Source organism: Miniopterus natalensis, chromosome 1 (assembly GCF_054644295.1).
Source record: "Miniopterus natalensis isolate mMinNat1 chromosome 1, mMinNat1.hap1, whole genome shotgun sequence".
NCBI lineage: Eukaryota > Metazoa > Chordata > Mammalia > Chiroptera > Miniopteridae > Miniopterus > Miniopterus natalensis.
Window position 1 is genome coordinate 83,590,600 of NC_142081.1, and position 26,450 is coordinate 83,617,049.

At 43.9% G+C, this 26,450-nt stretch overlaps 1 protein-coding gene across 1 annotated transcript in view; it reads left to right on the forward strand.

The window, feature by feature from the left end:
* The first annotated feature begins 17,964 nt into the window (after window positions 1–17,964).
* LOC107530233 (cyclin-Y-like protein 1) overlaps window positions 17,965–26,450 on the forward strand; it is a 53,220-nt gene continuing 44,734 nt past the window's right edge. Inside the window, exon 1 of the mRNA XM_087815386.1 lies at window positions 17,965–18,190. Within this exon, the coding sequence (XP_087671512.1) occupies window positions 17,965–18,190 (226 nt within the window). The remainder of the gene's footprint in view (window positions 18,191–26,450) is intronic.

Here is a 26,450-nt window from a genome sequence, read left to right on the forward strand (position 1 = left end):
GACAGATGATACACAAGTGCACTTGTTTGTGTGAATCAGAATTTTTGTTTTCTTGGCCTCCCACCCGAGTAATTGGAAAACATCCACCAGATGAGAGAATGCACATGGGGGTCCCAGCTCTCCTCTTGGCATTGAGACTGACTTGCAGGCTGAGCGTGCACTGTGCAAAGTATTCAGCTTGTTTCTGTTTCTAAATAGGCATCTCCATGATGGGGAGGGGAGTGGTTCTGAAACTATTTACACAAGCTTCCAAAAAGGTACAGAAACCTCCCCTAAAGTGTTGTGCCATCCACAAAGGTTTTGTTACACACACAGTAATAGCAACCATTATACCTGAGTATCTATTGTCACGATTATAACCCAAACTTGATCAGACTAATCACTTAGTGTTTATTAAGACTACTCCCACTCTTAAAAGTTCTAGAACTCTATACTACGATTACAAACACCAGCGTCTGGAGTGAACAGTAAAGCTTATAAAAAGTGGTATGGAACAGGATTTTATGTTGTTTATTTAACTTTTTATTTTGAAATAATTATGGACTCACAAGAAGTTACAAAAAATAGTACAGAGAAGTCCTTTGCACCCTGCACCCAACTCCCCGCAATGGTAACATCTTATGTATTATCAAAGCCAGGAAATTGACATAGGCACGATACCATTCACTAGATACTATTAACTAGATCAGACTTTACAGGGATCAGAAGAGGTTTTTAAAACCATTTAGACACAGCTGGAGGTAACTGGAATTATTTGTATGAAATTTATCCTTGGGATAACATGTTATAGAGAATTGATTTCACTGTCATCAGACCTAGATATTGGGCAAATTATTTTTCACTGAGTCTCAGTTTGTTTGTCTGTAGGATAGGCATAATACTATACACCAGGTAAGTTGATATGAGGAAACATCTCCAGTTCGGTGAGAGCAGCATATTTTAGGAACCCCAACTATAATAGTGTCCTTCTTTCCCTCATGAGACCTTACGCTTCAGTTCTCAGGATTTTGTAGGAGTCCCAGCTGATCTCAGAGTCATCCTGGTTGTTGATTTCCCCCTCCTCAGGCTGCTCCTGTGTCTTCAAAAAGGCACATCCTCAAACTACTTGAAGTGAGAAGTTTCAACTCTCGGATGGGCTTACTGCCACTTCTCTTAGAACCAGCTCCCTAGCCAAGAAAGTGACTTGAAAATGTTGGTACTGTCCTGCTCCAAGAAGCCATCCTCCATCCCGCCATCTAGCTGGCCTGGACCCTGTGCTCCTGTGGGCTGGCCCCCAAGCTGGAGTTAAGGTCTGCGCTGGACTGTCATCCCATTCGCTTCCCTCCCCTGGCTCGGAGATGGGCCCTGAGGTTCTGACACTGGAAGCTAGAAGGAGGGGGGATCAGGCAGTCCCTAATTGTGGGTTTTCTTTCCACCTTCCTGACTACTTGCCACTATGTGCAGCTGCACAATTTGCACTATTGTAGCTTTGGTCCTGAAGGTGATGATAAAACTCATATGGGTTTCTCCACCTCCTGTTTTTTATTGTGTCTCACAATAATTTGTCTATGATAAGCCAAGTGGGCAAGTGCCACCCTTCATTCTCTTTTTGGTACAGTTCCTGCCATGCCTTAATGCCCAATTAATAAAATTACAGTAATAACCCTTCTCTGGCCTACAGACAGTTTACACAGGCTCAGGATCCCCTTCCCGTTGACCTGTAGGTCGGGTGTCAAATCTACCCCGGGAGCATAGGTGGACTGGGACGAGATTGGCTGCAGGATGGCATTACACGGAGGAAACCCAGGCAGGTCACGCCGAGATCCTCAGTTAACCAGGTGCGATGGCCTCAGACCTGAAAGGCAGGTGTCTTCTTTCCCAAAGTGGCGGGGAATGGGGGATGCGGGCTGTATCGGTGACAAAGGTCGCGCTCCCTCGCTGTAGCGGCGGAGGTGCGGAGAGCTAGGGACCTGGTCGCGCCGCAGGAGCCAGGCTCGGGGGCGCGCTGGCCTCCCCTGCGGCGCCGCGGCCTCGGGGGCACCGGGAGCCGGGACCGCGCGCCAACCGCCCGCGCGGGGCAGCGCGAAGGGGTTAACTGGAGGGCGGGGCGGCGGAGCCCGTGGGAACAGCCGTGGGCTCGGGGCCGGCGCGCGGCTTCCCCGGCGGGCCGCCCGGTCCCGGTGCTCGGAGAGGCCGCGCCGGGGCCCCGGGGAGCCCCGAGGAGCCGGTCGGCGGCGCTGCGGCCCTGCCTGCCGCGCCTGGAGGGCCGTGACGCGGACGCTGCGGATCCCGGCGCGGGAGCCCCAGGTGGGTGCGCCGCGGGGCGGGCGGCACGGAGGCGGCGGGGAGGCTCTCGCGCCGCCCTGTGTCTGGGTCGCGGGAGCCGCGGGGCAGCCCCGCGCTGCGCTCCGGGGGGCGGCGCCCCGGGACTCCGAGGGGCCTGGAGCAGACGCGCCCGGGGGCCCGGGGACGAGTGGGGGTGCGGGTGGCACCAGCTTTGCAGCTTCGGTGGCGCGTTCAGAAGCATCCTTTCCTGCATGCCGGGACACGGACACGGACACGGACACGGACACGGACACGGACACGGACACGCGGCTCCGCCCCCTCCCCCCGGGTCGCCGCCGCCGGCTGTCCACTCCGGGTTCGGTCCGAGAAGCCCGGGCGCGAAGGCAGCGCCCCACCCTTTCCTTGTGGTGGCGAGGGGGGGCCGCGGCCCCTGGGGTGCCCCCTGCGCCTCCGGACCCCGAGGCCCGCGGCTGCTGCCCCTCCCCGGCCTGCCGCAGTTCGGGAAAGTTTTGGGTTCTCCTGCTCCCCCCTACCCGACGTCTCCCCGGCCTTGAGGGAGTTCCTCCTGGGCCCAGGAGTCACCCCCGGACGGGAGAAGTGATTGGAGGCGGGAGGCCCTAATCACTTTAAAACAACTTCAGTCATTTCCAGGTCTGTATATCGCCAGCACCTGCCGTTTGTCTAATCTTTGGCCCCTACAAATTTGCTTTCCAGCCGGGGAAGTAATGTGGTCACCTCCGAGAAAAGCCACGAGCCTGTCTTTTGTCTTTAAAATACGAATTTATTTGGGGTGGGGGTACCCGAGGCTTCCTTTGCACGCGTTTGTGGGTACTCAGTAGAGCGCTTCTCTGTTGCGGGCCTTTTCAAAAGGGTGAGTGAGGCCGCCACGGAGGAGCATTTGCATCCACGCAGGACACTGCCGACTTCCCACGGGCCTCTCAGGTCTCCCGGGAGGTCCCCCTGCAGCCCTGGAGACACTCGCCCCCTCCGCCCCAGCCTCCTTGTCCTTTCCTTGCAGAAAGGTGTGTCCTGTGGAGTCAGTCCTGCGGACAGAATGAAGGGAGCGCCCCCTCCCCTTGCTCAGACCCTGCCTGACGCCCATCCTCATGCTCTCTTCCCTTATAACAAATACGGAGCAGAGAGCCTGGGTGGCCTTCCACCCCTGAGGTTGTGGGACCTACCCACGGTCTGCTGGCTTTAGTTTGTTACCTACCTGTTGAATTAAAGGTTTTCATATCCATCCCTTGCTGTACCGTTTGCCAGCATCTTTCATGCATTGTTTTTGCTATAGTTATGGTATGAATTGTGTATAAATTTAATAATGTATATTATGGAAGGGGGGCATTGATAAGGTACAAAAAGATCCATGCCTCTCTTCACCTAGGAAATGAATGTTTAGGAATTAGATCATCTTTGTTGAGGCATTGAATTGTAGCCTCTTTTCTTTAATACCCCACTGCTTTTTGAATCAGCTATTTTAATGAGTGATATTTGCATTTCAAGGAGGCCATTACTTCCAAAGAAGGGGTTGAATTTTTTGTTTTGCACTTGAAATACAATATATGGAAACATTAAGTTCATGCACGTGTAAAATAGGGGAAGGCTTGGTTGGCCTCAACTGGAAAAAATCATGAAAAAACCTACTAGGTTTAGGTTGGAGACCACTTTCACAGAGGTCTTATTGCTAAAAATCAGATCAGGTAAGTCAGCTCTGAGAATTGGAATATTCTGTGAAGTGGAAGAGAAATGATCAACCTATGAGGATATTTATGCCACAGCTAAGAGAATCTTGGTATATGGCATGGTTGAGTGGACTATTTTTCCATCTATATTACTTCCTTGATTGGATAAGGATGGCTTTTTAAAGAGTTGAGCCCAGGAACCCTATGAAGTCACGGTCTCACTACCTGGCACCTGGATTTTGAGCTAGTATCATTTTTAAGGGAATGGACAACATCTCCTTTGACATTCTAAAGTCTCTTTCACCCCACTGAGTTCTTCAAACCATCTTGACACTTATCTTGTAACATAGTTTTTAAATTCATGATTTTTCTACTCCTGGATCACATACACAATGAAGACAAATGCCACATCTGATTTCACTTTGTATTTTCCACAGCAGTTTGTAGACTGTTCTGCACATGGTCAGGGCTGCATTGATGAAGGTTTGAAGACAGCTAGTTTATAAACTGTAGTGCAGCGATCTTCAACCTTTCTCATCTCATGGCACACATAAACTAATTACTAAAATTCTGTGATGCACCAGTTGAAAATCACTGTTGTGGTACAACGTGCAGTCATCATTAACACGCATTTTAAGGAGAAAACTTCAATGTTTACCTTCTCTGAAACCTAATTTGTAGGAGTTTTACTTTCATTATTGAAACTTATTTGAATCATACTTTAACATGAGTTGTGTACACTTATATATTGTGTATCAACAGGACTTAGAAATTACTTGTGAAAATCTTTGAGATCTGGAACACACCGATCACATACTATCATATTCCAATTAGATTCTTGGGACTAAATGACACCTTCTTTACTAAATGAATCTGTACTATTTTATCTGAGGAAACTAACATCTTGTAAAACTTCTTGACACAACTTTGCTATTTATATATTCAAGATAAGGTTGAAGGTTTGGCTTCAGGTTCTCTTTTCTTAGTGTAGCTGCTTCCAAATCAGCAAAGGGATTTCAAAGGCAACAGTTAGTTGTCACAGTGAGGCTTTGCTAATCATAAATTTGAACTAGTTTAGATATGATTGCATATTTTTATTGTTTCATCTAAGTTGCTCTAAAGTGTCTATAGTATCTTTTTTTAAAAAAATGTTACAGCAACTGTTATTCTGAAGTATTGACTAATTTTGCCTTTCTCCATCTCTTTCAAACTGTGTATTGCGGCTGCCTTGATAGAGGGGGCTACCCTTGAAGAGCAGTAAATTGTGCAGATGTGCTCTTTAAGGATGTATTTTTGAAGCCCAGCACTCTTTATGTGCCAAAAGAGATCAGAGCTATGTTAAGGACTTCAGGCTTGAACTTCTGTATGATCTTGACGTTGCTGCTCATTATCTAATTTTGCAATGATGTCCTAACTTTTTATTCATCTCAAAAACACTACAACCTGTTATAACATTTGAGGTTGGCTGTCTCTCTTCTCTCTGAGAGGTCTCTCCTTTGCCAAACTCAAGTTTCAGTTATTAGAACACAGTGATCAGTTGAAAGACTATGAAGTGACATAAGATATCATGAGGATCAGCCAACAAAGCCCGACTTATGCTGACATTATATTAAGAGCATAACATCTAAATAAAACTCACAGGCTCACATCTGGGAAACTACAGGACTTCATTGTAAGCCAGGTGTGAGAACTCTATGCAGAAGCAACAGCAAAGTCTAGGGAATTTCTGTCAAGGTCTGTGGAATGACTTTATGAATTATTATTATTGCTTTTTAAAATATGTCTTTACTGATTTCACAGAGAGGGAGAGAGAGAGAGAAACATCAATGATGAGAGTCATTGACTTACTGCCTCCTGCACGCCCCCTGCTGGGGGTTGAGCCTGCAACCCTGGGCATATGCCCTGTGCCCTGACCAGTAATCGAACCTAGATCTCCTGCATCATAGGTCAATACTCAACTGCTGAGCCATGCCGGCTGGGTATACTTTATGAATTACTGATGTATCCTATTTGTACTTGTTCTATAACACAGATTTCTAAACTAACAGCCTGCAGATGAAAGTACTTTCTGAGTTTTAATCAGTTCTTCATTTTGAACAAATTAGTGATGATATCTCTATAAATCTAACTTTGCATTGTTATTACTGTTGATAAATACTAATTTAGTAATTTTACTAAATATTACTAAAAAAGCACTTGGAACATAGAACTGATGTAAAATTAAGCTTCAGCACTCTGATAGACCAATTAATTATATGAAATACTTGTTTTATATAAGAAATTCTATAATTTTACAATAGTATGTACTACATTAAGAAAAGTATTACTTTTGTAAATAAGCAAAGATTGAGGCTATTAAACACTTTAGAAAGTGGTTTATAATGTTTCCTCAAACTAAGCAGTTCAGTCAGCATATTTAAAATGATTCCACCTTCTTCTGATCAGGTCTCTGCTTGGAATGATTTGCTAGCTCCTTTCTTGTGGATTCAAATCTAGAAATAATTTTCCTTTTCTTTCATTTATCCCTTACATAATTTATTAATCCTTACAGATTCCATTAATTAAACCCTTTTATGTGGATGACTCTATCTTTTCTAACTCTTTTCTTTACTTTGTGTCTTAGCTCTATTTCTTTATATCCAAGCTACTTGTCACCTCCATATCAGTGCACCATAAACTCCTCATCTTCCAACCTCCTTTTCCAACCCAACATACTTGAAGTTCTCTATCAATGAGACTTGAAATCTAAGTGTCCCCTTAGGTTCTTTCTCTGCGTTATAATCTATATAGTTGCTAGTCTTACAGGTGCATTTATATAGCGTCTTTATAGAGATGTCTTTTGATTAAGATAGATGTATTTGTATAATATAAGAAGGATTTGGAGGTTGTTTATACTCCATTCTGGAGATGAGGAATCCCAGGCTGAGAGAAGAAAGGTGACCTGAGGTAATGGTGCTCTCTAGCCACACGGACCCCGTGGAAGGTAGAGTAATGGCTTCCAAAGATGTCCATGCCCTAATCCCTGGAACCTATGAATATATTATTTTACATGGCAAAAGGAACTTTACAGAATTGATTAAGTTAAAGATCTTTTTTTAAAAAAATATATCTTTATTGATTTCAGAGAGAGGAAAGGAGAGGGAGAGAGAGAGAGATAGAAACATCAATGATGAGAGAGTCATTGATCGGCTGCCTCCTGCATGCCGCCGACTGGGGATCGAGCCCGCAACCCGGGCATGTGCCCTGACCGGGAATCGAACCACGATCACCTGGATCCTAGGTTAACGCTCAACCGCTGAGCCACGCCTGGCTAGACTAAGTTAAGGATCTTGAGGTGGGCAGATTATTCTGGATTATTCAAGTGAACCCAATGTAATCACAAGGATTCTTATAAGAGGGAGGCAGAGTCTGAGACAATATTTCAACTGAAGCAGAGAGTCAGAGTTAGTGAGAGACTGAGGGTCCTACACTGATGGCTGTGAAGATAGAGGAGGGGCTGTGAGCCAAGGAATGTAGGCCACCTCTAGAAGCTGGAAAAGGCAAGGAAATGGGCCTCCAGAAGGAATACTGCCTTGCCAACATCTTCACTTTTAGCCCAATTATACTGATTTTGGGCTTCTGACCTCCAGAACTGTAAAACAATAAATCGATGTGGTTTTAAGCCACTGAATTGTGGTAATTTGTTATAGTAGCAATAGGAAACAAATACAGACCCTAATCTTCAAGAATTATGAAAAGAGTTGTACCCATATAGTCAGGGTAATGGTAGAGTGTAGACTACTTCTTGGGACCAAGGCACTGAAGGTAAAATTGGAGAAATGCATGAAGTTTTTGCATCTGTTTAACAAAATTCTGCCTCATTGGGGCCATGTTGAGGATCCTTGAGGATTGCCTCAAGGACCCTTACTACACCCACCAAAATAACTAATTTTTTCCCCCTGATGAGATCAGTGGGATGTGACTTTTCTTTGTAAGCAAGGAGCATGAGTCCTCTGTGTTCTTCCTCCTGGAGTTGGGATTATTCACACCTGAAGGGAGAACATGTAGCTCCCAAACCCCTGCCAAAAGCCACTTTTAGAAATCTGGCTTGCTTTTAAGATTTGCTCTAATTTTGTTGAAACATACCTATTGGTAATAAATGAGCTAAAAGAAAGGTGTGATTGAATGTCACCATAGGCCCCCAATCCCTTCATATAATGAAATGACAGGGTCCCCCCCCCCCCAGCTTGGAATGGCCTCCCAGGTGTTGTTTCAGAGGCTCAGCACAACCCTTCTGATATTTCTCTGCTTCTCTTAGGCAAAGGAGTTGCACCAGCTCTGGGCCTGGACCACATGAACAATTGAAGACACCCCAGGGTAGGCAGAGGGCAGAGGCAGTGTGGGAGCACCTGGATCATCCTTGACACTACACCTGATAGGGAATACAGGAAGTATGAAACTACTTGTCTTGTGAATTTTCCATCTCAACGGGGGGCAAAAGAATTAAGTTCAGTGTGGTCCAGAGAAGCAAGGCATGTGACATTTGGGCAGGTCCCAGAATAGCAGGTGAAGGGGTCACTGGCAATTTAGTGTGTGATTAAAACTTTATAGGCTGGGAGAAGGATTAGGGTGATCAAATGTCCTGGCTTGAGTCTCTTCCCAAGGAAATGAACTCAAGAGTGGAGAGAAGTTTGAACCTTCTCGATTTTATGGCTTTGGCCAGGAGGTAAATAAATAATGGAAAAAGGGAAAGAATCACTCAGTTATTTTAAGGCTGAAGACCTTACCACTTGTTAAGGTATCACATTTATCTTCCCAGTATATCTCATTCATTCATTTCTCTTCATTTTCGCTACTATGCACACCTTAGTCCTCAGAGGGTACTTTCTAGAGGCAGCATAGCATGTCTTTCTCCCTGTTTTAATCTGTTCTTTCAACCCAACATCTCTTCCATGATGTTCCTTTTTAAACACCACTTTAGTCATGTTTCTTTCGTGCAGAAAAACATTTAGTATTTTCATGTTGCCCAAAGTATGTCTAAATTACTAAGCCTGGCATTTACAATCTTCCTGCCTTTCTCCCATGCCTGTTCCAACGTGATCTCCCATTCTTCACCAGTTTAAATTGTCTTTTCCAGCTGGAATGTACTACTCGTCGTCCCTGGATAACCATTGCCCATCCTCACTTCCCTTCACCTACAGCTATGTTCTCTTTTCTGCTCTTGAAATCCCAAATACTGAGTATCTGCTGTATGAAGACAGTATACTACTTATTAGATTAAAAAGGGTGGCATGGAGGGGGACAGTATGTTTTTGTAAAAGCTTGATCATTTTAGAAGTCTTTACCCTGTGATATTTTACAATCCAATTAGAAAAGAAATAGAAAAATAAATTCATAAAGTAAGAAGGACGTCACTATTATACTCTTAATGTATTTAGGCAAGAATTTCTTGAGTAAGATAAAACCAACTAACACTTGGATGCCTAAAAGTCCAGATATTAGTTGTCTGTGATTTTTTTTCCGTGTATTCCAAGAATTTGTTTATAGTGAAACACAGGAAGTTTTATTTCGTAGAATATAAGTATTCAGCACATCACTGAGTACTCCTAAAAGTTGTAAGAAAACTCTTTTTAGTGATCAGATGTTTAAGCAGGGACTGCATAGATTGGAAAATATTGGTTCTATAGTGATTTCCAAAGTCAGTTGATGCTCTGAATGAAAGAATTACAGAAACAATTGTATAAAGCTCATATTACTTAAATTGCATGGAGAGATAAGATTATCAAATATGACCCTGGCTCAGTTGGTTGGAGCACCATCCCATACACCAGTAAGGCTGTGGGTTCAATTCCCGGTTAGGGCATATATTAGGTTTCAGGTTCCACCCCTGGTCAGGGCGTGTATGGGAGGCAGCTGATCAATGTTTCTCTCTCTCGCTCGCTTTCTTCCTCTCTCTGAACATATCCTCAGGTGAGGATAAAAAAAGATGATCAAATATGGATTTAATATGTTCATCAACTATTTCATATTCTTAATTTTATGTAAAACATATAAACGCATATTCAAATATTTTCCTAGCAAATGACATTGGAAAAGCTGACTTAGGAAAAGACAGCTTGGAAGTTAGTATTGAGTTTATAAAAGATTGGCTCGTTTTGTTATTTTGTTTGTTTTATCCTGTACCCCACAGGGATAGAAAAGCATGAGTTTATGAGGAAAGACAACTATTTCCAAGTCAGATGAACATTTTATTTGCTTGAACTTACTTTTTGAGCTCAGAATTTGAGTAGGAAAAGTATTGAATTCATATAGAGCGAAAGATTTTTAATGCAATTTTAAAAATTGATTTCAGAGACAGGAAGGGAGGAGAGAACAAGAGAAACATTAATGATGAGAGAGAATCATTGATCGGCTGCTTCCTGCACGCCCCCTACTGGGGTTGAAACTCGCAACCTGGGCATGTGCCATGACTGGGAATCGAACTGTGACCTCCAGATTCATGGGTCGATGCTCAACCACTGAGCCACACTGACTGGGCTTTAATACAGTTTTGACAGAGCTGAACTAAAGTCACTGAGCACTGATTAAAGCTATCCTCAGTCGGTAAGATGAGTCAGATCAGTAAGACTTATGATTTCAAAACAATTGGTAGCAGAGTCTCAATGGATGGGGTTCACTCTCTTCCCCTTCATACTGGTGAGATTAGGGTGTGGTTGTGGCTTGGTTCCTTTGTACCAGTTATAGTTTATATCTCTCCTCTGGGAGAGAAGGTCAGCAAAACAAGAGCATTTTTAATGGAGATTTTTCTTAACAGAGATAATTAAAGCACATGTAACTTGGGTCTTAATATTTTATTATTAACATTTTATTCGTTTCTTAATTTAATTGTTTGATCATTATCAGACTAATAATTTATAGTTTATTATTAATAATATTTTATTAATGATTTGGATGAGTACATTTCTGGGAAACTGATTATACTTTCTTAATGAAACAAAGGTGAAAAGGGTATGTTTTAGTCCACCCAGGCTGCTATAACAGAATACCATAGACTGGGTGTCTTATAATCAACAGAAATTTATTTCTCACAGTTGCGAAGGCTGGGAAGTCCAAGATCAAGACACTGGCAGATTTGGTGTCTGGTCAGGGTGGTTAATAGAAAACCATCTTTTTAATATGTTCTCACATAGTAGAAGGGGCAAGGGAGCTCCCTGTGGCGTTTTCATATGAGGTCACAAATCCCATTCATGTGGTCTCCACTCTCATGACATAATCACCTCTCAAGGCACCACCTTCAAATATAATAACGTTAAAGGGAGTGTATCAATTTTGGGGAACACAGATATTCAGTTTGTTGCAAAATTTAGGTTAAAAAACTTCTGTAGGCAGTAAGTATGGGTTAAAGTTAACAAAATGTAGAACAGAAAGGAAGAAATCTAATGAATTTTTAAAGACTTAGATCTTGTAGGTGACTACAAGATTAGTTAAATAAAAAGTGAGCAGAAAGTGTGACTTCGTTACCAGAACTGCCAGCGTGATCTTGAGCTGCCAGGATGAATGCCTGATTTCCAGAAAGCAGAGCAGGACATAATCTTGTTGTGTCATGTGCTGGTGGGACTGTACCTGAAGGATTGTATTTGGTCCTAGATACCAGATTTAAGATTGACCCTCCACAGCACATTCAAAGAGAGCTTGAAATCATGTCACTTGCTTTGTTGTTGCATGTCATATGCTTATCTATCTATGACATTGGTGACTGCTGGGCTCGACCTGCAGGCCACTGTGGTCACACAGCCCTCCGACAGAAGCTCCTTCTTGTTGGTCATCACAGGCTCAGCCCCAGAAGAGCTGAACTCAGTTGATTAGTTGGAGTAGCTTCAGGCATGTTGCTGTTAAAAGCAAGGCAGATAAGTAGGTGGCTTCAAAGTCTTATTTATGAAAGATGGGCCATCCCAGAGAATGTGTAGTTCAGACCAAAAAAGATACAGGGAGACCACTTAGGGAACTTCAGATATTTTAAGGACTATTGCATTAGTCCTTTATTGCTGCTTTCACAGATTACCTGAAACATAGCAGCTTAAAGCAGCATTCATTACTACCCCACGATTTCCATGAGTGGGAAGTTTGAGCACAGCACGGCTCAGGTCAGTCTCTGCTTAGGGTCTCACAAGGCCAAAATCAAAGCATCAGCCTGGCTGTGCTCCTTTTTCAAGGCCCTGGGAAGAATTCACTTCCAAACTCAGTCAAGTTGTCAGAATTCAGTTCCTTGCGGGTAGAGGGCCAAGGTCCCTGTTTCTTTGCTGGCTGACTATGGGAGCCTTTTGTCGCTCCTTACTGCCACCTATATTCTTCATTACTTTGCCTCTTCCTTTGCCAAGATAGCAACACGCCCAGTCCTCACGTACCACATCTCTTGGACATCTCTTCTGCCTTGTCTCTCTGACCACAACCGGAGAAAGCTCTCTGCGTTTAAGGGCTCAGGTGATTAGATTGGGCCTTCTGGATAACCCAGGAAAATCTCCCTCTTATATAGTCTGTGACCTTTCTTAATCTCTGCACTCCCTTTTGCCATTTAATGTAACATATTGGCAGTTCCAGGGGGGAGGGTGTCGACATCTTTAGGGGTCTCATTCTGCCAAGATGTAAAGAGTGGGTCAGTCGGGCTCCAGTGGGTAGAGGGGTGGGCAAGGCAGATCTCCCCTAAGGGAGGTTGAGGAGAACAGGGAAGAGGACTGGAGAGGGTCTTTTAGGGATTCTGGAGAAGGGTTTGGATCAGGGACTTAGGTGCCCCTCCCTGCCCTGAGACTTTAGATGGTAAACTCCATGGACTGAGTTCTAAATTCTCTGGACTCATGTGCAGGGAAAACCTAAGAGCTTATTTGATACCAAATGCTGTATTTAAAGTGGTCCTGAGTTTTTGTATTTTGACCCTGAAAACCTGGAAGTAAGGCTTATTTTAATAACGTACTAAATTATTTGAATGGTAAATATTTAGATATCTCTGCTATCCTTAATGTTAAATCAGTGACAGGCACCTCGGCCTCATTCACCTAGACATGAAGAAATAATAATGATTAGCTAGCACGTGTTGGGTCTTGTTGCATGCCAGGCAGGATGCTAAGTACCATAATCACAGGAATCCTGGCGGGTGAGGTGTGCACATGCCGTCAGGGTGGCTCTGCCCACCTCAGTTCCACTCTACTGTCCTGCTCAGAAGGCACATGCCGGTGCTGCCCCAGAAGTGGCTGTAGGAGGGCATGATCCAGTGTTGCTAACTCACTAATTCTGACAGAATTAGTGGTAATGCTACACACAACTGGCACCCTCCTCCTCTTTCCTTGTAGCGTGTCTCTCTCAGTTGCTCTACGCCAAGGGTGAGGAACCTTTATCATGTCCTTCGCAAGCCATACAAAATTAACACAGAAAAACTAGCCTGCTCTATTTGGTCAAGCATTTAATTAACTCACCCCTAATGTGATGGCTGGAACTGCCTCTCTTTGTGAGGCGTATGATGTTAGCTGGTATTGATGATGTTGCTACTCTCAGCTGCTGTTCCAGGTGTCGGTCAGTCTGGAGTGCAATCTACTCTTTGCGATGGTAAGTTTTAAAAAGAACTGCTTGCAGCAGTAAGTTATTTTCAACATACATGCATATTTCAATGCATGTCTCCCTGGATATTCCTGGCTGCCTGACGAGTTGCACAGGACCTTTGAGGAACCAGGAGAACAGTGATCTATGTAAATTATCTTTCTAGTTCACAGGAGTTTTATTTTTGTTTTGTGTTTTTATATGAATGAAGTGGTGGTGGTGTTGAGTCCCCCAGTTCCTTACCTCTTGAAATGTTCATTGCCTTGTGTTCGTAAGCAGCACCACTCACCCAGGTAAGAGCCAGGGTGCTCAGGAGTGGTCCTGAGACCCAGCTAGGCCATGGCTTGTTTGTACTGTAGGGAGTCGGGGGCTCGTGGAGAGATTACAAGGGAGAGGAAGTTGAGAAAAGACATCTCCTAGACCTGGTGCATAGCATTCAACTTTTACCCTGAGGTGTGATGTCAGTGTCTTCCTGCTTGTGGCTTCATCTCATCTTACTGGTCTTAAGGCCTCTCCCACCATAAGGGCATATCTGTGAAATGACACCCTCTTGGCCCCATTGCCCCTTCAAACTATTCCTTTCTTCTATTCATTACCAGAAAAGCTGCAGTCCACACTCAGTTTCTCCCCTCACTCTCCCCCCAATTCACCCCTTAATGCTCTGCTTTCTCTCCTCTTTGACACTGGTACCTCCATCTCCATGACATGCTGCCACAGCTTTTGTGGCAGTAGCCTCTCATGGCTTGGCTCCTCCTGCTAGGACTGCCTTTCCTAAGTCTCCTTTGCGTCCCTCCTCTCCTTTGCTTCCCTTTGAGAGGAAGATGTGACCTAGGGTTCTGTTCCTGAACCCCCAAGAGCATTCTCTCTACATTGGGCCTTCAGTTTCTTGTTGTCTTCTTAATGGACCCCCAGATCTCATCCCCAGTCCAGACCTCCCTTCTGAACACCAGCCTGTGCTTTAGCTGCTTGTTGGGTGTCTTCACCCATGGGTGTCCCGCACTCTCACTCTGCCGTGCCTTGGCACACGCCACTCCTCCTGCCTAGAATGCTTTGACCCAGCTAACTCTTTTTATTTTATTATTATTACTTTTTTAAATGTATCTTTATTGACTTCAGAGAGAGGAAAGGAAAGGGAGAGAGAGAGATAGAAACATCAATGATGAGAGAGTCACTGATTGAGCCCGCAACCCGGGCATGTGCCCTGACCAGGAATCGAACCCCAGTCACCTGGATCCTAGGTTGAAGCTCAACCTCTGAGCCACGCCTGGCCGGGCACTTTCACTCTTTTTAAAGCATCAGGCATCAGTTCCTTTGAGGAGCCATCTCTGGTCCCCGAATCCCTCCCCAGGTCTGTGTGCATACCTTTTATTCAACAAATATCAACTGAGTGCTTCAGTGTTCCAGGCACTGTCATTGCTGCTGAGGGTGCAGCAGAAAACTTTGTCCAAACACTTACCGACCTGTATTGAGAGGTTGTGTGTATGCACCCGTAATCCATCTGCCTCTCCTGGAGGCCAGAGCTGCCTCTCATTCTGCTGGTCCTCAGCCAGTGTTTGCTGAGAGCGAATCCAATTATGCCACTTTTTTTCTTCTCTCTTCTCACTTTTCTACTGTGTGTTTTTGCTCTCTCTTACTCAGGAGCAAAACAGGAAATAGAACTTCATAATTACAAGATTAGCCAGATACAATTTCATCTCTGTTTCTGGTTTCTACATAGAGTTCCTTAAAGTTTTGAGGGGTATGATGTAAAGCATGAGTTGAATGCTTTCTTTGATGAATTTGCTCAGCTGTGGCTAACAACAAAGTTCCCCTCTGCTGTGTCCTTTGTTCAGAACTGAAGAACTCGGTTCTTCGAAGTCACTGGGAGAAAGGGATATTTTGCTTATATCTTATTCTACATAGTGCCTGTGTCTGTGAACCTCAAAGCATGTTGGTGGGGACAAACACAAGGTCTTCAGATGTTCTTATCTTGTAATACCATTATCCCTTTCTCCAGAAACAAAGCAACAGAAACAACAAAGCCAGATCATTTACTTTGGGGCTAGTATGGGTAGAGTTGTCAGATGAAATACAGGACACTCAGTGTAGTGACATTTCAGATAATCCACAAATACATTTTTAGTGTAAGTATGCCCAATATTGCACTGGACATATTTACACTTAACAATTATTTATTGTTTCTTTAAAATTCAACTGTCACTGGTGTCCTGAAGTTTTACTTGCTAAATCTAGCAACCCTTATTACGGCAGAAGGCAGTTGTTGGGATCAACCATTATTAGCTCTCATTTTTGGTCATGGCGATGTCTGGTGGAAGCTGCTGCTTTTGCCAACTTTAATATTAGCCCCACTTTTAGAAGGTTTCTCAGCCCTAAGCTGAGGAACAGTGAGGAGAAGCCATACTCACTTCATTGTTCCTCCTTCAACCTGGAGGTGTGACACCAGGTGTACAATGTTGCATGGTTGGGAAAAATGTGATCACAGATGGCAGCTCAGTCTTTCATCCCTGAGGTTCCTCACCTCTTGTAGAAGTGCAAGTTGTCTGATGTGGAAATATATTTAGTTTAGTTCAGCAATCATTTTTTAAGTATTCCATTTCTAATGTAGAGTGTGTTAAACTGTCTGTCTCCCAGTCTGGGGAGGAACAAAAGCTTTCCCAGTGGGGCTCAACCCCGGGTGGACATTATAATCACCTGGGAGCATTTTAAAGCCACACTGATACTTAGGACATACCCCAGAGATTCTGATTCACAGATCTGGTAGGGCCTGAACATGCCTAATTTTTCCAGAGCTCTCCCTCTGATTCTGGTGTGCAGCCAGAGTTGAGCTTCAGCATCATGTATTGTCTTGAAGTGTTCTCTGAGTGCCAGTGTGGAGGAGGAATGGTGAGTGACAGAATCTTGGCTTATGGAGTAATCACATGCAGGTTTAATTCTTGGTCATGACAGACAGGTGGGGCTTCCAAGCTCTTCCAGGAATGGCCCATGTGATCAGAAGCCCATGTGTGTGCCGACTGCATTTTAAAAATCATTGATAAGTGGGACTGGTGAGGGTCAGGTTCGGCATACTGGAATGCCTTAAATTGGACTTGAAATTTCATGGGAGCTTGAAATTTTATGGGGGTGATACTCGTGCTTATTTTCCACTCGTCATTAATTCATCATTCTGCGTGGTTTGTTGGTGTGACTTTAGTGGTGTTAATCTGGAATAGTTAAAATAATGTAAAATGGAACATAATTAAATGTAAGTAATGTCAAGAAGCCTGTCACAGTGACACATGCTAGCAGCTGTACCACAAATGGTGGCACCTCTTCCAGGCAGTGCCACCTCATCAGGTTAGCAGGCTTATTAATTATTTGGGAGAAGCAATTAGCTTCCTCTTCTACCTTGTGACATACCTCTTTATAGTAGAGCTCCTTGGTTTTTATTCAAATTTCTTTTCAATCTGCCCACCTCAGAGGGAAGATAGTATTTGGTCTCGCCAGGCAGTCTGAGCTTTTCTGAAGTGTAGACTTCTCTACACATTGGCCTCTCCTTCCCAGAGTGGCCTTCCATGTAGAAGCCTATTAAAATGAAGAATAATAGAGGTCATCGGATGAGCTCTTCCTAATCTCTCCTCTACCAGAAATGTCTCTGTGGCCACACAGCCCTTCTCCCCCCTTGCTTTTCTGTCCTCCTAAAGCTAACCGGCCCCAGCTCTGGAGGGTGCCCCTCCTGCTCACGTGGGGCCTTGCTCCGTCCTTCTCCCTTCTCCTCTAACTTCACACTTCTTTCCTCTCCATTGGCTCTTACCCTTTAAGATATAAATATACTCATATTTTTTTCATCTTAAAATTAAAAAATCCTAACACTGTGTTTCCTTCTGAGTACTACCACATCTCTCTTCTCAGCCAAATGCTCGCAGAGAGAAGCCCTCAGTTGCTGTCTTCACTGTCTCGCCGCCTGTTCCCTTCTTCACCCCGTTGCCGTAGCCGGTGCACCCCGTTTGCAGCCTTCCCGCCCTCCCGACAGCAGCTGACTGTGGGGCCGGCCGCTGGGCCACGGGCGCGCTCGGCGGGGGCGGGGCGCTGCAGCGCGGGAGGGCGCGGCCGGAAGCACTGCCTCCCGCGAGGCGGCGCGTGGCGGGAGCTCGGGCTGATTGGTCCCCTGTCACCAGGCGACCACGGAGTGGGCTCGGGTTGGCTGGCGCCAGCAGGAGGCCTGCCTTCAGTTGGGAAGCAACTGTGGCAGGAGGAGGAGCTTGGTGCTCGCTTCTCGCGGTGCTTGGGATTCGGGGCGGTTGTCTGATCGCCACACCTTTTAAGTAAGTCCGGCTGCTCGCCGTCCTCACGGACTGGTCGGCTCGGTGGAGGCGGTGGCGGCGGGCAGCAGGCGGGGCAGCAGCAGGGGCGTGGCCGGGCCCTGAGCCCTCCGGGGGCTGGCTGCCCGCGGCCCCTGGGGTGGAGGCTCCGCATGGGGAACAAGCTGACGTGCTGCCTGAAGCCCGGTGCCAGCCCCCGGCTGCGCTGGCGCTCTGGGCGGGTGAGCCGGGAGGATGAGTCTGATGTCTGTGCGGCGGGTGCCGGGAACTCGGGGGCGGCACCCTCAGCCGCCACTGCCCCGGGACCTGCCGAGCTGGATCTCCGAGCCTGCGAAGGCCGCCGCGTGCTGCACCTCTGCGACCTGGAAGTGCCCGAAGGTAAGGAGGCGTCAGGGGTTCGCTGCTCTCCACTGACCCCAGGAGGGAGCCCCCACCTCAGGCTCCTTCTTGCCTGGGGCTGGCTTTCCAGGAGCTGGCTCTTCCTGGCGTCCCGGCCCCTTATTCTTTTCCCGCCATGTCAGCCAGGTCCTTTCCCCGTGCACAACCCAAACGCCCAGTTCTTTCTTCTGTTCCCAACGCAGCCTGAGACACTCCAGTCGTTGGCCCTTCCTGTTCATGGCTCTGTTTAATGTGTCGTGGGACTCTGTGAAGACTTTTGGATAAATGTTCTCCTTTTTTGCAATGAAAACTCTAATACCCCAACTTCAGAGTATCCATCCCATCTCCCTCTCCTTACCTGTCCATATTGTACTTAAGTGAAGGAACAAGGTAGGGCCTGGTGATACCCTTGCTCCCACCTAAGGTAGTTGAAACTAGGGACAGTTCAGCTGCCAGATTTTAGGATTTGTTACTTAAATTCAAAATAGATAACTGACAGAATCTATGTGGTGTTCTTAAGTAGGCTGTTTTCAGTTGCCTGGATAGAAGCTGCTTTATTCCTTCCAACTATAATTTGAACACAGAAGGAAATGATGGGAGAGGGAACTTAAAATTACTGAATGATGTGAAATGTTACTGCCAGTGCTACAGAGAATAGTTTTTTTGCTTGTTTTTTTACACGAAGAAGAACCCACAGAGTTCTGATTACTTTATATATCCACTTTCACACAGTATGTCTTCAGTGACTTAACAGACTTCACTTTCCTAATGCCTGTTTTAAGGGAGGGGTGGGGTGGTTCACAAGAGTGTTGGTCAAAAGTTTCAAAAGAGAAGAACACAGATTTAGACTTTAATTTGTAACATGAAGTCTTGGGAATTAAGACACCAGATCCTGCACAAGAATGTTTGTCTCCATGACTCCTTCTAGGTCCTCTCCCCTCCTGCCAGTAGATTCCTGTTTAACTGTAAGAATGTTGAGGTAAAAGTTCTGAAGACCAGATGCCTAAAGTGGGGGGAGGGGGGAGGAGAGTGGGGAGAGGGAGGAGAGAGGAAATATTTGGTTTAAAACAATTTTGGGTAACAATGTAGCTAATGAAGACTGTGTTTTCAGAAGTAGAAAGCATTCATTCACAAAGATGTTAAAACCCCATTGATCCATTTGTTTCATTTAAATGCCAGAGATTATTTTATTATTTCATAGAGAAAATGTATTATAGCTCTTATTCTATTTAAACTTTAGTTGAGCTTTTAATTTCTTTAAAAGAATAATGAAGCCTGTGAATTCACTTGGATGGTGGATATGGCTTTGCAATGGAAAAGTACTCCCTTTTCAGAATATTAAAATATTGTGGGGAAAAATTAAAATATTGTGAAAAGGTACAAATTATGTGAATTAATTAATTGTACCTTTAAACACAAAGCAAGTGAGCACCTGTGAAAACTTCTCTCTGCTTGGTTCTGTAAGGTAAGCCTCTGTCTGAGTTATTTTATAAACCAGTTAGTATATGAGTAGTGTTGGATGGGAGGCCAAAATAGGACCTTTATAGAATTCTTTTAAGATTTACAGCTCACTTCCATGTATATCTCATTTGGCTCTTCTAACTGCAAATAAGACCTGTGTATATTATCCCTCTATTGCTGCCGAAGAAACCAAGACTTAGAATGTGAAGTGACTGATAGATGTGCAAAATTTAAATTTTGTGATGCTTAAAACACTCTTTTAGAATGCAGCTTATATTTTATAATTTCTCCACAAAGTGAGCCTATTTTAACTTCCTCCAGTCTTGATTATTCCCATGTGAAATTATTGTATACAACTCAGAAGTCACAGTTACTCCATCCTGTGTCTATAAATTCATTACAATGGATAAGAATAAAATTAGAAGTCACGAAATAGCATGAATTTACCAGGTTAATGGTTGATATATTTTGAAGTTTGTTCTGACAACCTCAAATTGAAGCTGATAGTGCTTTGGACATAGAGGGGCTTTGCAAGAAGCTGGTAAGAGGACAGGTCAAGTAACAAGGATTAAACATAAGCTTATAATAAGTAATGTTCAATTAGAAGAGTTCATAAGTATAGAATTTACCTTTTGATGTTTATTATGATAGATTTTTATTTCAATTTGTTTTTAATTTTGGGGGGCATTCCATAAAGTGATATGAGAAACCTCAATTTCAGCATTTGCCTGTTATTAAGTTTCCATAGAAACAAGATAAAAATAACAAATGTAAGTACAAGCACATTGGAAGATTGCTTTTAATGTCTTTATTTCAGACAATTTTATATTGGTTTCCCTGGAAACTAGGAAATACCTACTTAGATATAAAGCATTCCGACTTTTCTATGATGGAGAATTGAAGTATTTGGTTACTTACACAAAATCACACTTGAATGATGCTCTGCCTTGTTTTTTCAGAAACAGAACATGGTTTCTTTAGGTCATTTCCAGGAAATATTCTTAAGAACTAGTACAGATTTCAGACAGACTTAAAAGAATTTGTCTGGTACCCTGCCTTTATCTAATAGTATATTTAATATAACTGATGGTGGCATCAGTAACACAAAAAGGACACTAAGGTCCCGTCATCCAATTTGATTATTACTCACCAACTGCTCACACAGCCTTTTATGCTCTGACCTTATGAGCTTTGCTAATTTGCTGGCTAAAGGTGCTCTCTCAAGTGACCCCCTTTCTCCCTCTGGCCCTGAGGAGTGAGTAGGGAAGGAATTGGCAGTATTTTGTGGAAAAACCTCTGTGCAACAGATCTTTACTCTTTCCAGAAGCTACTTTAAACCCTCTTTTTTGTGTGTGACAATATTAATAAGCCTTTGGGGTAAAAGATTGGAAAATACAGAAAAGTCATTTACTTATGCTGAGAATACCCAGAACTTTTATTAAAATTTTGATGTTTATTCTTTGTGAACCTTTTGTATGCGTATAAACGTAACATTTTCTTTTACAAAAATGAGGTCGCCGTTTCTGTGCTGCTCTATAACTTTGTTATAAAGAGATGTAATGACATAAAGCTCCTGGAACTGTGCTTGACCCCTAGAGGGCGCTCCAGGATGTATTTTGAGGCAACTGGGTGGAGCTCTCCTGCAGTTCTTTAATAAACTGTTCATGTACCTTCAAAAGGATGGAGCATCATTCAGTTATCCAGCCTTCATGATGGGCCATCTTTCAAAGTGGAACCGTACAAAATCCCAGTATAAAGCTTTATTCTGGGGACACCGATAAAACATGCATTGTAACTACCTATATAGAATTCAGATGGTATACTTTCTTATAACTTAATTTGGATGTCATTTTGCAGTTAAGGTATTTTAATGTTAAATGTTCTTAACCCAAATTAAAGTCACAATTGGTTTTTCACTGGACATTAGAACTTCTCTTTAGGTTTATGTGGTTCTTGTGTCTTTAATTCTGAATAACTGCTACTCTGAGATCTGAAAGAAGTGCTGATCTTAGATGACAAATCAAAAGATCACATTGGATGAAATTTTAGAAGATATAAGAGTGTTGGGAGAAAGTTAACTGGCTTGGGGTACACTGAAACAGTTAGATGTTTATTGGGCTTCATACCAGATGCAGGACAAACAGTGATATTCAAGACTAAGCCTCCACCCTAACTCAAGTCCTTACTTTCTAGAGGAGGCTAGGGGCAGACAACACATGAACAGTCAAGAAACTACGGTAACCCTACCCAGTTTGGTTCAGTGGTTAGAGCATCGGCCCATGGACTGAAGGGTCCCAGGTTCGATGCCGCCTAAGGGCACGTACCTTGGTTGAAGGCTTGATCCCTGGCCCCAGTCGGGGCACATACGGGAGGCAACAAATCAATGTATGTATCTCTCTCACATTGATGTTTCTCTCTTTCTCTCTCTCTCCCTCTCTCCCTCTCTCTCTCCTCCTCCCCCTCCCTCTCTCCCCCTTTCACTTTCTGAAAAGCAATGGAAAAATACCCTTGGGTGAGTATTAAAAACAAACAGAATTATGTAATCAGGTTGGCTAAAGACAGCTTTTCTCCTCAGTGACACTGAGCCAGTCCTAAAATGAGGGGGAGCCCTGTGAACATGCGGGAGGAAAGACTTCCATGCAGAGTTCCTCAGATGGGATACACAGAGTGCAGGCCAATAACGGCAAACACAGTGGTGGCTGCAGCAGACAGGGATGCCAGAGGAGGAATATGGTGCATTAAGACATATGCTCAGTGGGCCTTTACAAAAAATACGAATTTTAGTCTAGTAATGGGAAACCATTGGAGGATTATATGTAGGGAAATGATGCTGATTCTATAAAGAGAGTGAGAGAAACAGAGAGAGAAGGGAGGGGCTACTGTGTAAGAAGGATGGAAGCAGGGAGTTCAGGTAGAAGGCTGGCACAGTAATTCAAGTGAGAGCCAACAGTATCTTAAACCAAAGCAAAAACAATAAAGGCCTAAAATAGGCTGACTTAAAGAAATTAAGTAAATCTAAATGTAGTAACAAAGGTATGAATGACAAGTCACAGAAAAAGAAATGTAGGTTAGCTTTAAATGTGTTTCTACGCACAAGAGAAATGCAAATTAAAACTATACTGTAGTTTCTCTCCTTTTGGGGGAAGAGCCATAAACTTGACACTTAATTTTTGGTAAGTCTGAGGAGAAACAGTTACCTCCATATATTGCTGATGGAAATGCAAAATGGCTCCACCCATGAAGAGATGTTGGCATCATTGCACAACAATGTAGTTGCATTAATCAAGGAATCCTACTTGAGGAATTTATGCTGAAGACATACCCCACAAATATGAAACCATAGGAGGGAAAGTGGCACTGTGAGAAGCAGAGTGCCCCTGTTCCCAGCCATGGACTCAATTTACTCCTAAAATGCTACGTAACCAGCTTGGAAAAACCAGAGAAATATACCCACATTTCAAGTAGGGAGCACAGAAGAAACATCATAGAGTCTGGAAGGGGGGGGGCATAGAAAGGGGGAGTCCCCCCTGAAGTCTGTGCTGGCCTCTGAGCCCTGAGGCTTAGAGGCTGCAGAGCTCCATCCCCTCAGGAGTGCCGACCAGCATCCAAAAGCGGGGATCTCAAACCCGGAGTGGAGGAGAAGAGGAGTGGCCCATGCGGAGGGCAGAGGGACCCAGGGGAACAGTGTGCCCTCAAGGAGGGGACAGCACCTTCCTAGTGAAACAAAGCTGCTAATGGTGGATGCTGACCATAGGAAAGGCTGTCACAAAGTGTGTGGCACCTGAGTAGTAAGGGACCAGAGGTCTGCACTGAGCAGCCCCATACAAGGACCCTCTGCCTTCCTGTAAGGCATTGTGTTGAGCCTTAGAAAGAACTTAATCTGTGCGGCGCAGGGAAGGGGAGGGGAGCCCTCCCTCCCTGAGCTCCCGGTAGGGAGCTTCTGGGATTTTTGACCAGCCCTGAAGGGTGCCGTGGAGCTGCCCCAGCTTTACTGAGATCAGCGGTGCAGGGGAGCTGCATGGAGCTGACTTTGTGTCCCCTCCTGTTGGGTGCCTTGGCCCTGGGGCAGCAGGACCTTGCAGGGTGGACTCTCTGCTTGGGTGTTGCTTTGTGGGTTTTTGAGTTTTTGATCCTTGAACTGGCTTCCATCTTCCTGGCTTGCATTGAAGAGAGAGACCTGAGGAAGCTGGGATTTGTGTCTGCATAGTAGAGTATTTGAAATACATGCCTTGTGCTACTAGCCAACCAGAGCTGAGCAGGGAGGGGCAGAGCTCGCCTGCCTCTCCTGCAGGCTAGGAGCACCACCCACAACAGGAAAGGGGCTGGTCCAGCTCACTGAATCCCTAGATACCCCTGTAGGGCACAGTCCTGAGGGGTAAGGGAGAACAGCTCCTGGTAGGACATTACAAGAATAAGACTCTAAGGGACTGTTGTTTGGGAACTGGAGGAAAAGCTGAAAGTCCCTGCTGGGGGCTGGGCAGGCAAAGTGCTCATTGGAAAGTTTTTTAATTGAACCCACTGAGCCCAGGCTGCTGAAACTGTCCATACAGAAAAGGCAATAGGCTGAAGTCATTCTGAACCTGCAGCAGACCAGTGCATGGGGAACTAGAATCAGAGGATAGGGTAGAGACTGAGGAGCTGGCTGTGGAGCAGAGAATAACTTCCTCACGGTGAGTGCATGACAGTGAAACCTCTAGGGGAGCGATATCCCGAGCTACAGTAGCCAGCCTACACCCTAACGACTCGACAGAAGACTCTGGAGTAATACCAGGCAACCACACGGTTGCAAAATAGCTGACATGTGGAAGTGGTCCACAGAGAGCCTCAGATCAACCATCTACCTAAGGACATCAGAGCCAAACCTATATAGATCCTCACATTGGCTGATATACAGGTACCTCCCAGGAGAACTGAAATCAGCACACAAAACAGTGAGCCACAGACAACATAAGCTGCCCAGATGAAACTCATCTGATTGACTTTCTTTTTCTTTTTCCTAGGTTAAAAGAGAAGGGAAAAAAATTTTTTTCTTTTTAAATTTTATAATTTTTTTTAATTTTTAAAATTTAAAATTTTTTTTTAAAGAATTTTATTTTGCTTGCTTGCTTTTTTGTTTTGTTTTATTTGCTTTGTTTTGTTTTATTCTCGCTTTTACTATCAAGATTTTCTTGATATTCCCTGCTTAATTGCTGGGACTTTATCATTGTAACCAACAAGTTTACTGCTTTTCTCTATAGTTTCCCTCATATCTCTTATTGGACTCCCTCCCTGCCATGGCTTTATCTTTCTCTCTCTCCTCTTGATCTGTTGGCATAACTTTATTTTTCTTTTTTCTTTTTTTCCCTTTTGTTTTTCTCCCTTCTGCCTTCCTGTCTTTTTGTTTGATTGTTAGTTTCCGTTTTTCTCTTTATTCTGTTTTTATGTTTTCATTTTCAACTATTATCCTATTCCTATTCTCTCCCTTAATTTTTTACTCGCCTTTCAGAATCTTTTCTGTGCCCCTTTTTTCTCCCAGTAGTTTCTCTATGTTTTACATTTTATTTTAGTTTATTATTTTTAAAATTTTCATCACTATTAACAATAATACACTTTTCTCTCTCTAGCTTTACTTTTATTTTTTTACCTTTTTTTTTTTTTTTTTCCTGCTTTAGCATTTGTGTTCTCCCTTCACTCTCCCAGTTCTATTTTCACTTAGGTTGTTTGCATTGTGATTGTCAAGATGTTTTTAAAGATACCTCTTGTTTCCTGGAAGTTTAGTTGTGTATTGTCCAGCCTTGCCAGCACCCGTACAACAGCTCACATGATGTGGTTGGGGCTGAGACACACAGTTACCCAACCTGAGAAGAGAGTCCTCCCAAGGACTGGTCAACAACAATCTAGACCCAATTAGAACAAGAGAGCCCAAAAAACCCATGAAAAAATCACCCACAAAAGAGACATGTCTAGAGCAAAGAGCTCAGAAGTATAAGGAAAACACACCTCTGGGCTCCACTGGGCTCACACTACAAAATCCCACCCCATAAGACTGGGAGACAGCAAATATATCTAATATATAGATACAAACACTAAGAGCCACCAAAATGGAGAGACAAAGAAACAACCCCAAACTAAAGGAAAATGGCCAGAGAAAGACTTAGGTGAGATGGAGTTAAGCAAGTTATCAGAAACAGAGTTCGGAGTAATGGTTATAAAGATGCTCAAGGAAATCAATGAGGACAACAAGGCACTTGATGGTAAGGTAGAGGAACTTAGTGAAAACGTGAAAAAGATGAATATCATAAACAAGAATCAGGCAGAAATAAAGAATACTATATCTGATATCAAGAATACACTAGAAGGAATTAAAGCAGGCTCAATGAAGCAGAGGATAGAATAAGTAACTTAGAAAATAAGATAGGAAAAAACACTCAATCAGAGTAGCAAAAAGAAAAAACTTGAAAAGCATGAGGACAGTCTAAGGGAGATTTGGGACAACATGAAGCAAAACAACATTCGCATTATAGGACTACCAGAGGGGGAGGAAAGAGCAAGTGATAGGGAACTTGGTGGATGAAATAATGACAGAACACTCCCCTATGCTGGCGAGGGAGAAAGTCACACAAGTTCAGGAAGCACAGAGGGTTCCAAACAAGAGGGACCCGAAGAGACCCACTCCAAGACACATCATAATTAAAATGGCAAATATTAAATTGGCATTAAATGGCAAATATATAATTAAAATGGAATAAATGGTCCATTCAAAAGACATAGGGTAGCTGAATGGATAAGAAAACAGGACAAAGAGAAAATATTAAGGACT